This window comes from Triplophysa dalaica, chromosome 14 (genome assembly GCF_015846415.1).
Source record: "Triplophysa dalaica isolate WHDGS20190420 chromosome 14, ASM1584641v1, whole genome shotgun sequence".
In the NCBI taxonomy this organism is placed as follows: domain Eukaryota; kingdom Metazoa; phylum Chordata; class Actinopteri; order Cypriniformes; family Nemacheilidae; genus Triplophysa; species Triplophysa dalaica.
Genome location: NC_079555.1, coordinates 1,698,547 through 1,713,138, shown reverse-complemented (window position 1 = coordinate 1,713,138; position 14,592 = coordinate 1,698,547). Strand labels below are relative to the sequence as shown.

At 38.8% G+C, this 14,592-nt stretch overlaps 1 protein-coding gene across 1 annotated transcript in view; it reads left to right on the top strand.

The window, feature by feature from the left end:
- LOC130435372 (F-BAR and double SH3 domains protein 2) overlaps positions 1-14,592 on the top strand; it is a 55,693-nt gene that overhangs the window by 6,804 nt on the left and 34,297 nt on the right. Inside the window, 1 exon segment of the mRNA XM_056765954.1 lies at positions 7,477-7,522. Within this exon segment, the coding sequence (XP_056621932.1) occupies positions 7,477-7,522 (46 nt within the window).

Sequence of the window (14,592 nt, the reverse complement as noted above, 5' to 3'; positions counted from 1 at the left end):
AATCATATGCTCTTTAGATATACCTCACGTTTTCACTTGGGTACATTCAGCTTTGCATGAGGAATCTTTTCCATTATTTCCATTTTGGAATGAGAAACAGTCGTCTCTTCCTTACACAAAGTTATGGTATGGCTTTTGAAGAAATAAATATAACACATAAGTCTTGCAGACCACATTTTTAATTCTCAAAACTATGAAGGAGATTCGTTCAAATCCCTTAACCCGAATATAAGAGCTTATAACACTGATGCATGCCTTTGCGAACAGCATTAACTGCACCATGAATCTAGATTATAGCTCCTCTCTGTTTCTCCTGACGTCTTTAAGAGCAGAAGAACAATACAGCAGAGAGGTTCAGGCATGCCTTCTATCCTAGAGATGTTCTCACGGGTATGTTCAGTGTGGAGAAAAGCACATGACGGTGGTTTTGGAAGGAAACAGCATTCCTGGAGGTATCTGTGATGAGGACTGCGGGGTTACGGCACGTGTGAGGAACAAAACAGACTTGTCAAGCATCCAAGAGAGCCAAATACTTAGACTGGACGTCATAAAATATTACCAGCTTACATTTCACCCCAAAAGACAACAATAGTATTTTTTTGCTTACTTAGAGGTGATTTTTTTTTTCTAATTTTACACAAATGTAATATAAATCATAGGGGTCCACATAGTGTGTCTGTGAAGTTTCAGCCCAGAAAACCATGGGATAAATGCCCACTTTTGCATGTGAGGAGAAAAGCGCTGTTTTGGTGTGTGTCTCTTTAAGTGCAAGTGAGCTGCTGGTCTCCGCCCCTTTTAACAGAAAATGCAGTCTGTGCTTCCAGCGACAAAACAGTAAAATATGGTAACATAAAGTGAACGAAAAACAACGTCTTGTCTTTGAACACCAACAAGATATTTTTCGATAAGCACTCCCGTTTCCACAGGGGCCATTCACGAAGCCCCTCCGGTCCCTGTTGGTCCGGTCACAACCCCATTCGGGAGAGAGAACTGCGTCGTTTGTTTACAAACCATACACACAGTTTGCTGAAGTGAAGATACTCAAGACAAACGTAAAAAAATCTAAATAACGTTACACAGGACCATCCTGTCGCATGTTTACAAGCCCCACACATTGCTTTCTAATAATGAACGGACAAACGTGTCACAGTGACATTTTATCTACTTTTAAGTTTCCACAGGTCCCTGGGGTCTTCCTCAAAATATACCGGTACTTACAATGTCTTTATTTGCAGCTTTGCCTCATTCAGTGTGGATGATTTCAATTGAAAACTAAATAAATCCAGTTCTCTCTTGTCTCCCGTGAGGCTGAGAACATTGTTTTGTGTTGGTTTGTGCAGAACAAGGGGCAGAAATATTATAATAAGAACGGCTGCTTACGTCATTAAGAGAGCGATTTCTTAACATCTCGTTTTCTCGCAGGCTTGCAGAGATAGGTTTACAGGTTTACATACACGTCTTCTGAGTTGGCAGATGCACAAGAGACCCGATTTTAGCATTTAAACATGGAAAAAGTATTTACTTTTGTTGTAAATCTCATTATGCTCAATTATGAATAAAAAGATATTCCTCTGTGTTTTAATAAACATGTATTATTGCATTTATTTAGCATTATGATAATGTGCTGGTATTATTAATGAAGATTATTTATAAAAACAGCTCAAGTTTCGTGATTTCGTTCTTTACTCTAAGGTGTCATTCATTAGGATTAGTTTATGTGTCAGCTAAAATTAACTAACAATAAACGTAATATTTTTACAGTGCGCATCATTATTTTTATGTTATTTTAAGGGGTAGTTCACCCAAAATTTTGGAGGTGAACTGGCCCTTTAATAAAGATGCAGTTGTTCACTGATAGAAATTATTTTGCATTAACTAGTTATAGTTGCAATATTCGAATTTTTCGGATAAGTAAATATGTATTAGTAAATGTTGAAATTAAGGTGTACTAGGATAAATGCTGTAAATGTGTTTTGCTGTGAAATTTTTGAACCAAGCTCTTGAAAGGTTTTGACAGAGATTCAGTCACATGGAAAAGCACATCACACACACTCACACTCACACCCACACACAAACACACACACACACTTGGTCGTCTGTGTTCTGCTGTGTGTGGGATTACATTTGTCTCGCACCCATACAATCAGTAATTGGAAAAGTTGGAAGTGAAACACAAGGCCTTGACCTCTGCAACCTCCTCTTCTCCTCTCAGCTATAGCTCAGGGACGCCTCCGACATTTTTAATTAGATGAAAATCACTCTTCCTAATGCCTATTGATTCTCTTATCTCTCATCTCTCCTCTGCCCTGCGTCTGTCCTGTGCTTCCTCCTCTTATTAGTTCGGTGTGCTGAGACAAGCATCACTCAGGGTTCTCCCTGCATAACATTTCTTGCTGCCTCAGTCTCTGACCAAAATTATGTCGGGTGTCTTACAAAAGACAGTGATTACAACTGCAGTGGCGGCATTACGCCACAATAGAGGCGCTGTTTTGTTATCAGCACCAGTGAGGCGCTGAAGAGTCGCAGTAGAAGAGCCACTAGGAGCTGTATATTGTTTCTTTTGCATCCAAGCACGTTCAATTAATTGAAAAAGTACACATTGAGTTCGCCAGTACGAACACACATTGTGATCAAAACCACTCGCAAACAAATGACTCCGTTAAACCGATATGTTTGAAACTATTCAGTCACTTGCGAATGAACAGTGAATCATTTAAAGCTCAGTGAACCACAAGAGAACGCAGGATGACAGTGAGCTTTGCTCATTTAGTAAAACTGGTGATTTCAGCTGGCTATTCTGGGCTGAAAAGTTAGTTTTTATGATAAAAAGCGTATATATTTTTTTATGTTTGATATAACTTAATTGTCATTTTCGGATCATTTTTGTTAACTTTTATATGTTGTTTGTAAAGTAGCCACTCCGAATACCCTGGCAATGCGGGAGAAAGTTTTGTTAAAAAAGTTTGTATGGACACTGATATATTTCCCTGCATAAAATGTACAAATTTCCTTCTTGCAAATTTTTATCTCGTCTTACTAGGAAACCACTTCACTCAAGGTTTACTGACCTCTGGATTCATTTTGATCTTTTTATGACTTAACGCACGCACAAAGAAGCGCCACAGCTCATACATGTTTTTACAGTTTATGAGTTATTTATTTAGGAAGTCATTTAACAGTCTTTTGAAGGGAGCTGTCTGTTTTTTTGGACACTTAAATCAGAAAAATATCAGATTGTCATTGCATTGGAAAACAAAATATTTAGGAACAACAATGCAAGTACAACTTCAAAATTGACATCAAAATTGTGAATAGCTTTTTTTGTGTACGCATGCTGCTTGCTTTGTTACTCTGTTAGTACAGTTCTAAGTTATTTGAGTGTTCAAATCAGTTATCAAAGTTTTGATTTAAGGCTTATTTAAAATTAGCTTTTATTTTTAGATGTTTCGCTGTTATTTATGTTAATTTGAGTTAAAGTTTTAGCAATTTTGTCATTTGATCCTTTTGTGTTGGTGTTGCATTATAAGATTATTTAATTTTAGTTTTATTTTAGTTTTGTTGATTATTATAATTTTAGTGCATTAAACATGTTTCAGATTATTTTACAATTGTGTTTTTCATTTGGTCAAATTTTTTTTAAGTTAGTATTTGATTTTGATTTTATAGAAACGTTATCAAAGTTTTAAGTATAGCAAACTATTTTTGATTCAAATACATTCATGTGTATCGTACAAAGCGTTCTGCATTTATGACCTTTAACAGTGTACTTTATGTCCTCTGGGACAAACATTCGATCATTTGGCTTTCTCTGGAAGCTTGTGCTTGCAGAATAAATGACTTTGGCCTCGTCTCTGTTTGTATGAGATTCCTGGATTTACAGCTTGACTCTAGAAGTTCAGATTCCACAGGTCTGCTCTGTGTGTATTCAGCACTAAACACTCTCTTCTGGGCTCTTCTGGCAGGTTTTCGGTGGTCAAAGAGATGCTATGAAGTGGCTGGAGTGTTTTTAATGTTGATTGAGTGTTGTCCATTGGCCCAGGGTCGCTCCTTCTGTGTAATTCTGTAAACGTAATCCCTTCAAATAATTCTGATTGATTATAACATAACAAGAAATTGACTTTGTGAAGGTTTAGGAATACTCTTTTCATACTATCCTGTAAATCTCTTTCCAAGCGTATAAGCAGCCGCCTACCTTTCTTTTACAACAACTCATTCGGCATTCCTGCTCCACCCGACTCCTTCCAGGATCACATTTACTCCATTTATCGAATTCCGTTGTCCAGAATCTCGGGACATAGCTTCTCCTCCTAAGACAGCAAGCCGAGTTTGTTTACGATGGTTTTTAAGACCGAATGGGCACGTGAGCTTCTAAAGTAGACATATGGCATGATCTCATTGTGATGGAGTTTCATTCCAACAGGGTTACAGTCATTTTTTTCCCAGCTCCAAATAGACACCCGACCTGTTTGTCCTTGACCAAGAGTCGTCATTAGACAGCGTTTATTCTTCAGAAGCTTCTCTGTAATAGTTGTGTGGATGTCTGTAATTATTGACTCGTATCGACACTCATTTGCTGACATGTTTCCTCTTCATTTTTTTTCTTGTATGATCTTGTCAATGTTCAGAATGACTGTACTACCCTTTGTTTTTCAAAAAATGTGTATTGACAACTATAATTTTGAATGTTCTTGATTCTTGGTTGATCTAGCAACAAGACATTTTTGACCAAAATACATGATGCCATTTCGACATTTACTCATCCTTAGGTCATTCCAAACCTGTATGACTTTTTTTCTTCTGCAGGACACAAAAGATGATATTTTCAAGAACGTTTGTAACCAAACAACATTGAGCCGCACTGACTTCCATTGTATGAATATAAAACTGAGACTGAACTTGGGTGATCTTTCCCTTTAATTTGTCGCTTTAGAAATATAGAAGCTAGTAAATAGAATAAGCTAAATATTGAATGGTCAACTAAATACAATTCTGAGTTCAGCATTCACATGTAGGTTGGAATGGAGACACGTCAGCAGACATGGCCTCAGGCCGTGTAACCTTTGACCCCTACCAGGGTGTTTCCTATGTGGGTCAGTGGTGGCAAGCAGTTTAACATCTGGAGTTCACATGCACCAGTGTCTGAACACAGAATCTGTTTGTCGGACGTCGACTTCCCGTCTAGTTCTTACCCCACACACACCAGAGCCATTAACTGTTTACCATAGTGAGTGTTGGGTAAGTTACTCTGAAAAAGTAATTTATTACTAGTAACTAATCACGTATTCAATAGTGTAATTATATTACTGTACAACTCTCTCTAAAAAGTATTTATTACGCATTACAAATTACTTTCTGTATCCTATATCAACCTTGATTAGTAAAGTGAATCAATGATAGACACGAGAAAGATACATTAATGCATGCTTTTAAAATTAAGACTTTGATTTTAATGTCAATTCCACTATTGTTTACATTACACAGTAATAAGTTCAATTACATCAGAAGTAACTGTAATTAAATTAAACTTTTTTTAAAGGGAAAAGTAATTAAATTACAGTAACTAATTACTCTCTAACACCCAACACTGACCATAGCACAGTTTACCAACGCATATAAAATTTGCAATTGGCAATTAACTTTTAATTAAATAATTGCGGTTATAGCGATTAATTGTCTGATAAAGGCTTTGACAATTATAACAAGTAATTAAAATTAATTTATTCAATGAATGAAATATAGAGAAAATTCTGTAAATAACAAGTTACATTTCCTATAAAGTGACCTAACTGGATTTTTGTCAGCGTTTTGCCCCAGACAGAGGGACGTCTACAGCACTTTTCATAAGCCTTGACCTCTGATGAACTCTTTACCTGTGTTTGGTGCTCAATAGAGCTTCTGTAAGTGAAAAATGATGAGCAAGCGTATGTGACATACCACACAAAACCTCTTTCCTCGTGAACTGTGGCTCTAGTATGTCAGCAGCCGGCTGTGTTATGATAAGATGCTGGCTGTGGACCGCAGAGGGGTTGTATGGTTCCTGCATATTTGGGAGTATTTCTGCGTGGAGGGGCTGCGGAAATTCCTGTCTTGCATAAGAGCAGTGTCATGGAGTCCACGCTTACATATGGTGGGAATTGATGGAGAACTCTGTAACATTCCTTCTGCATTACATGACACTTTCAGGCACACGCAGCGAGATAAATTGAAAACAGAAGGTCCTGCGCTGGATTATGGGAAGTGGAGAGAGTTCCAGTCAGCAGAGAGAGAAAAACAAAACAGTAACTTTGCTGTCTTTGATCTGCTTGACTCAGACTCCATTTATTTGTAACACAATCCATAAACAGTGAAAGAAAGAGAGTGAGAGAGAGAGGGATTCCAAAACCGTCTGAACGCCCGCTGCCCTCTGGCTCGCAAACCAAACCAGTCACACCAGAGACGATGTTACAAACCCTCACCGCTGTATGTAAAGATGCACTTCTCCCCCGGAGGTCATTTTCATCATGATGCCAGTGCACAAGTTTCAATGATGGGTTTACCTTTAAAGAAACAGTGTCTTTAGACAATCTCTCCTTCTTTTTCTACTTTTGTACTCGACTTGTGTCTACTTATGTGAATGATTGTGACATTCCTTCTTTGTATCTTGTCTTCTTACAGAATAAGTGTGAACGCATTGAATCAGTGGTTCTCAAACTTTTTCGTTGTACGGCCCCCGTTGTATAGAGTGCTTCGCTTTGTGGCCCCCGCAAATTTAAACACTTTTTATCTTAAACTTAATTTTAAATGGACCAAAAAGCATTTTCAGTCTTACAATGGAACATCAATTCCTTTAATTGGTGGACTTATTTTTCCGATCTTTGATTGTATAAAGTCTAGGGTAAATTTCTATATTTCATAAAGGACACCAATACTGTGGCCCCCCCTGGAACTGTCTTGGGGCCCCCAGTTTGAGAACCACTGCATAGAATATCTTTACAGAGCAGTTCATCCAAATATGAAATATGATCCAAACAGTTTCAACAAATGAAACTTCCTAAATCTCAACTAATAAACTCTCCCTATTCTTCATTTACGCAGTAACTTTTAATCTAAGTAACTGAATGCAGCTGTGACACGTCATAGGAGATCTGGCCCTCCCTGCTGAGTCTGGTGGCTCCTGGGGTCGTTTTTGCTCCATTTACTTATCATTGGAGTTTGGGTTCCTCGCCACAGGGCATTGTTGGCTGGCTTGCTCACAGGGAGACTGCATTTATTTGATTTTATTAGATATTATTTACAAGAATGATCTTACTTGTTCTATAAACACCATGTACTATGCTGTGTTTTACATTTCTGTGTTTTTCTGTTTTTCTCCTGTAAAGCTGCTTTGGAACAATCCACATTGTGAAAAGCGCTACATAAATACAATTGATTGAATTGAATTGAAAATGATAATTCTTTCCTTGTTCCTGATCCGTATATTCTTGTGTCTGTTTGCAGAACATACAGCCAGAAAAAGGCCACACTGGAGAGAGATTACGCACAGGTGAGATTATGATGTGTGTGATAATGGTCATGATGATGATGATGTTGTTGTTTTTGTGTGTGTGTGTGTGTGTGTTTTACATCTTTTCACTGAGGTGTAAATGGCAGATTATGGCCCTGTTGAAATGGTTATTGATTTCTGTTTCAAGCATTCATTCCTCTTCAGGGAACCATCACGACAATAGAAAATCCATGCTGTCTTAGTTTATTGCTATAATAGGAACACTGGAAATCATTTTCTCTTTTTATATCTGTGTTGATCATCTTAGCTTTGAGAAAATGTTAAGTAACGTTGCCGTAGGGATGAGGGTGTGACGGCATCAATGAGCCAATGACTTTTATGAAGGAAAACTTTTTAACAGATGATTGAATTCATGTAATTACTGTGAACCCGGAGCAGCAAAGCAAACATTTGGCCAGAACGACAAACTTCAGTTGCCTTTGAGGTTTGGAATGTATATGTTTGTGCCAAGCAAAGCTGAGCGTCACTGCACAGTGCACACGATTACAGGCTTGCTTGTGTCATGTTATTGACATGCCTGTAGACATGTCAAACACAGCTAGTCAACACAAAAGTTGCATTGAGTTGTTGGAGGCTTTTTGTTGGGGGGTGTTGTCATGGATTTGTGCTTCCTAGATGGTCAACCCATAACATTCAGTTCAGTTCTATTTATTTAATTTTTTAGGTGAATATCAGACATCATTCAACCTTTTGGTGACATATTGTTTCGGCAGTTTAAAAGTTGATTTAACTTGTAATGTTAGACTATAGTGTGCTTTTTGGATTCTCATGGTTTTATAAGTAGTAGATTAAGAATAAGATTAAGAATAAGCACTTTCTTATGGTTTTATTGATCTGTGCATTATTCTGAAACTTAAACGAATTCAAAGATATAAATGAAAATAGATTTAGACATGCTGTGTCAGGGTTGCCAGGGCATAGATGAGATGAATATTTTTAGTATGTTACTAAGCTTTTTTTTGTTGATTGTTGGGTGCTTGGCTTGGTAGGATGTATTGAGAGCCATAAGATCCCATTTGAAAATGATATTCACTTGCCTAGATATGACTGGTCCCTTTTTCGATGTGAATTTGTGTCTTGCATGTTTTTTGGTGCCATTCATGGTCATTGATGTCAAAGTTCACAACTTGGTTATTGATTCAAACAAACCTTTCATCTGAAATGTGACTAGCAATAACAGTGATTGTGGTTCTTGTTTACCTGACCTATCGGTTACCAGGCCATATATTTGACCGCTGAACCCCAGGAAATTGAGAAGAAACCAGATAATAAAGAAAGACACATGATGGTGTGTTTGTGGGTTTAATCATTTGGCTGTGATGATAACTTCACACACTTGAATGTACACATGCTCATCTGATAGTCAGCAATCACGCTTGGTTCTCCCTCCACCTCACCAGCACTGCTGAAATGGAAAGACTCGAAAGTATGATGTCTGACCGATGGCACGCAAACTCTGCAGCGAAAAAGAGATTATATGGCACAGATTATAAACCCATGGATTAAGAGCGAATATTCTGTGTGTGCACGCACATTCATTTCTTTTGTGTTTGTCTGTGTGTGTGTTCGAGGCCCAGTGCATGACACACATAATAAAGCTATAAACACAACCACCACATGGTCTTAATAAAAACACACCAAATTTATGACACATGGAAGCCCATCTGAGTATTTGGCCATTTGTGACAAACAGTTTGAAGGATTTAGGATGCAATTAAATTGAGATTTGAAAACCATTTTCCTTGGCCGTCGTACAAATACGCAAAGAACAGATCAGCTAGAGAGTATTAAAGAATGTAAATTCATATGGAACTTTGAACTTTGATTCCAAGCGTTTGTTTGACAAGATTAGAAACCTTTGCTTAACGTGTGTATGATGTAACATTTTATATTGTATTTCATAACTGAGCGTTTCCATATGATGAACGATTTTTGTCTGGTTAATGATTGGGCATGTAGATTTTATGGTGTTTTTGTCAATCATTTAACTGTGTATTGTATTCATCAATGGTGTTTGTTTCTTGAACATTTAGTGTGGATTTTAAACTGAATATACTTCCGATAATCCATTGCCCCCTTAAAAAATCCTTCTTAAAAAAAGAATCCTTCTTAAATCCTAATACCAATGATATTCCCACGTATTTAAGATTAATAGCTACTTTTTGTTACTAGTTTGTTGTGCCGAACGCTTGCAGTCAAACCAGCAGATGCCAGGTGAAGGGGCTGAGCTCAGCGATCTCTGCCAAACGGCTCCATCTCAGGTTGCCATGGTGACCATGTCAGTCACGCTCGGTCAAAACACCTCATTCCATTATGCCCGTTTGCTCAGCTAGGATACCGCTCGCCCCGGCATGCAATGAAAACCTCGCTTTATCAATAAAAAAACAGCTGCGGGTAAACGTAGATGAGAGGCATCCCATCCGGTCCGTGAGGCGTTTCTCAAACACGCTCCAGTCTTTTATTCTTCATCGGACTTGGCACGCCGACCTACTCGCGGCCTGCAGATGAGCTCGCCGCGCTGTGCAGCTGTCCACACAAATAAACATTGTTTTACAGCCCGGACCGGGCGAACAGAGGAACTCTTGTTTTTGAAGTGGAGGGGGCAAGCGGGGGGCGTGGCTTTGAGTCGGTCTATCCTGTGTGTGCTCGGTGCTCAGATTGACTCGATGAGGCGTCCAGCATCACTGCTTGGAGTCCGGAGACGGATCTCTCTCTATCTATCTCTATCTCTCTCTCTCTCTCAATGATGCTGTCTTGTTAGGCAGGTCAGTTGGCCTTTTAATGCTGTATTCTTTCCATCTCTTTTTCAAATCTGTTTTCTCTCTCTCTCTCTCTCTCTCTCTCTCTCTCTCTCATTATCTGGCAATCATAAGGCTTGTTGAGAAGAAGTGTGCACTGCAGGTAGATTGGACTAGTAAGCAGCCACCTGGCAATTCACTTCCAGAGCACCCTAGCAACAGCATAGGCCCTTGGCAACAGCCCTAGCATCACTTTGTGTTGTGTCTCTTCATACTAAGGTTAGGTGATGTCTACCATGTTGGCATTGGATGTTGTCACAATGGACGATGACTTCGGAGGCATCAAATGTATATCAGCTCAAGATGGGAAATTGGTCTACATGCAGATGATCACGGCCATCATGATGACGAAAATGACGTCATGAAGGTGGTGCGCGGAGTATAGTTTGCGGGGGGGGGAATCGCAATAAGGGATCGACATTGTGATGTCTGTCAGCCATCGGCAAATGAGACTTTTGTCCTTTGGCCTCTATCATATCAGCTTCATGTGTCAGCTGAAATCTTATAACTTTGCGGTTGATTGTGACATTATGACACTACGAGTCTTTAAATGTCTTATAGGATAAGATCTAGAATTTTAATAGACTAATAAATTTTATATGGTGACATTTGGCCGGATTGCTTTACACTGAAGGTCCTTTCATCAGTTTTCCGGTCAGGATGTGACCCATGTTTTGTATGGTGTTTGATATTTACTTTAGTGATTGACAGGACATTTATTCATTCATACAGGCCGCTTCGATGTGATCTGGCAAACACTGATGGTGTGACCAAACCACAAATATTTTTTATGCAGATTATTCGCCCTCAGGCCTTATGAAACTGTTGAGATAAACTACACGATTACATGTGTACGTATGTTACGTTCACTCTTTAAAAGGCTAACATCAATAAATATTTTAAAGAAAAACTTGATGGTTGTTAAAATGTGTCACCGCTTAAAGTTAACACCAGTTGCTCTAGAATATTAATAAAAATAAATCTGAGATAAAGATAGATAAATATTCACAATATATGTACACAATAATCTTGTAAAATAAATAATACAAAAGAAAAAGTGGAGGACAAACGAGCCGAGCAAAAGCAAAGAAAGTAGAATAATAAAAAGAAACTAAACTCCTACCAATCCAAATACTAATCTTGAGAAAGAACGCTAAACAAAACACCGGCGCAGTTACGCCACTTAATCTATTCTAACTAATAAACAAACTAATCTTGTCCCATCACACAAAGCTGAGGTAGATCCCGCGAACAAACATTCGTTTCGAGTTTGCATGCACATCCAAACCATTCGGTAACAGAATTATAAAGTCACTCAATCGAGACGAAATAAACATGCAAACAGCGTGATGGAGAGACACAAGCAAACAAAGGAAAGAGAGCGCGAGCGGGCAATCGAGCATTAATGAGCAAAGGTAGGCGTGCGTGCATCAGATGACATTAGATATTACGGTCGGTGATCCATTGCTTTGTAAATAGAGAAGAGTGCCATACTCTGTTAGTGAACACCCATCTCGTTTCTCGAGTTATTTTAGTTCTGCATTTCTTATTTTAATATCGTTTTCACATTTTCTTAAAATTTCAGTTTAGTTTAAGTTAGTTTCACTATAGATTTTTTAGATTAGTTTTTATCATGTGAACACCTTGCTGTTTAGTTTTTATATATTTTAGTGTGAGTTTCAGTTTGAGTAGTCATAGTACATCAGAGTAAACATCCAAATGAAAGCTTTAATTTAAACTTGGCTGGCTATTGTACATTTTAAAATCGAAAGAAAATGTTTACAGTCTTGCATAGTTTACAGTTAGCTCTTGTAAATACATGAGCAAACAAACAAATCAAGTACTTAGTGTAAAATCTCTATAGGGAAATCATTGAAACGTCATTGTTCTTAAACTTTCACTATCACGAACAACTAAATGATATGTTACCTCGATCAAATGTTTTTATTCTGATAGGGCTCTGCAAGTTTGATATTGGCATGTTTAAAGTGCAATATGTTCTCTTAGCATTTGGCAGAAAATAACGTGTTGTCATGGCATTATAAACTGTTAAACTTGAAGTAGCGCTCGGGATGTAATGCCTTCAAATGATGCTGTCTTGTTAGGCAGGTCACTTGGCCTTTTAATGCTGTATTCTTTCCATCTCTTTTTCAATCCGCCTCTCTCAGTGTTCTCTCTATCTGTTAATCTCTCGCCCTCTCTCTCTCTCTCTCTCTCTCCTTTCCCATAATCCCTCATATCCCCACGGATGCGTTTGGGTGTAATTAAAGCTTTTACATTTTTCTCTTCACTCCCGATATTCTCAGTTGTATTGTGACAGGGGGCTGTCAGCTGTAATCGTAGTGTCAATAACTCTCTCTCTTTCGGCTCATGTCTTGGGAACGGCTGTAAACCATCTGCAGATTCACAAATTTCTCAGACAGCCTTTTTCATCCATCTCACCAGGCGAGACACAATCGGCCCGACGTCCGCAGTGCAGCTCCCCCCCACAGCGCACACGCGTTCCTCCGCTCCCCCTCCCTCTCGCTCTCCCCTTCCTGGGAACGTCTCCGGGAAAGGTCTTCTATTTGCATAATCGTCTTTAGCAGCATTGTGGGCGGGCTCTCGGTGAGAGGGGCAGCCACCACTGGTCGGCTCGGCCACCTGTCCAGAGCAAATCAATCGCTTCTTTGTAGACCAAACCAGCCCTGCGCACACATCCACATGCTAATGAATAAATTGATTAAATATGATTTGATTGGACAGATAAATGCCATTAGTGTTTTAGTAAGAGATATTTGGAATTATTTTATTATTGCTATTTATTATTTATTTATTTATTTTATTATTATTTGGGCGACTGCAATATTTCAGGTTGAGATGGGAGTCAGGTAATGATATCTGGGTCACGTGTAATTTTGTCATTCTTATTTATAGTGTTTTGGTTGAAAGGTTGATGTATTGTGATCTTCTCTGTTTCGACTGGAATGGATTTTGTATTTGTGTTAAACTAATGGCACAGTACTTTTCATAGACGTTCTGTGAATGGTGGTCTTTTTTTCCTTGAAAAAAGTATTAATGCAAATAATTCAGTTGTTAAAGGTGTTTTGACCAATTTCTTTGACAGAGCTGTCAAGGGTCTCGTGGAGTTGTGTCACAGACACGATGTGATTTCTCAGGACACCTTTTTCTGTACTCAGAGGCACATTTTATGTGTAAAAATATAAGTTTAAAATAATACTTTCCCTCAATCGTATGTCTGGGTTTGTTAAGAACGTTTGTCCATTACGTTTTTAGCTTTTAAATGTTTTTGTGCACGGCAGCACTGTGGAAAAAGAGGAAAATAAAGGGAGTTTCAGTCAGACTTACTTCACATATAAGAACAGGACTGGTGTTGTGGCCGAACTCATGAAAGAGGCTTAAGAAGAGATGATGTCATCATTTGGGGTCAAGCCCAAACCTTGTGAGGCCCGTCTCCTCCTGATGAGACCATCAATCACAGTCGGGGTAGGACCGATGGAACCAGAGAAGTTTAAGTCTCAGTATAAGAAAGATTGAGTTTTTATAAAGTGCAAATACATTGTGCGATCTTTTTCTGTTTGTTTGGATGCCTTGTCACCTTGATACTGATATGTATGGATGTTTTTGATCATGTTTGTGTTTTGATGTTAGTATATGTCTGTGTGCACAAATCTGTTTATAGCTCTTTAATAGCTTGTGAAAACAGTAAACCCAGTGCAGCCAGACAGTCTCTCAGGTACAGAGATGAGTCAAGCGTACAGCATCATCTGTTTATTTCAGACGAATCAAAAGCCTTTTCAATGTTTTTTGTGGGAAGCGGCAATTGATGGAGAGGTGATGTCGAGAAAAGTTTTCCACAATGGCGGGAAAGAGGTTGTTGCCATAGTGATGCCGGGCAAGGTGATAGGTTAGGGGGCGGGGTCGGGGTCAGCGATGGTGCACGTTTTGTTTAGTTTTTTTGTGACTAGGAGGGGCTTGCGTCAGGTCATTCCAAGGCCAGACGTCTATATCCGCATCTTTCCCAGGCGTTCCCGTACAGTTGAAGGACTCGTCATCTGTCTCTCCCTCCATAGGAATGTTGATCAACGCAACACACGTTCACCTCATCCGATCATCTCTACTGTATTAATCAGAGTGACGAAGCGTAAAATAGTCAGAATCAATTCTCATACTCCTTTGTGAGCGGCGGCTGGCACATGTTTATCGTGTTTTAATGCACTACTTCTCCATCAAAACCCTGATAATGTGGCA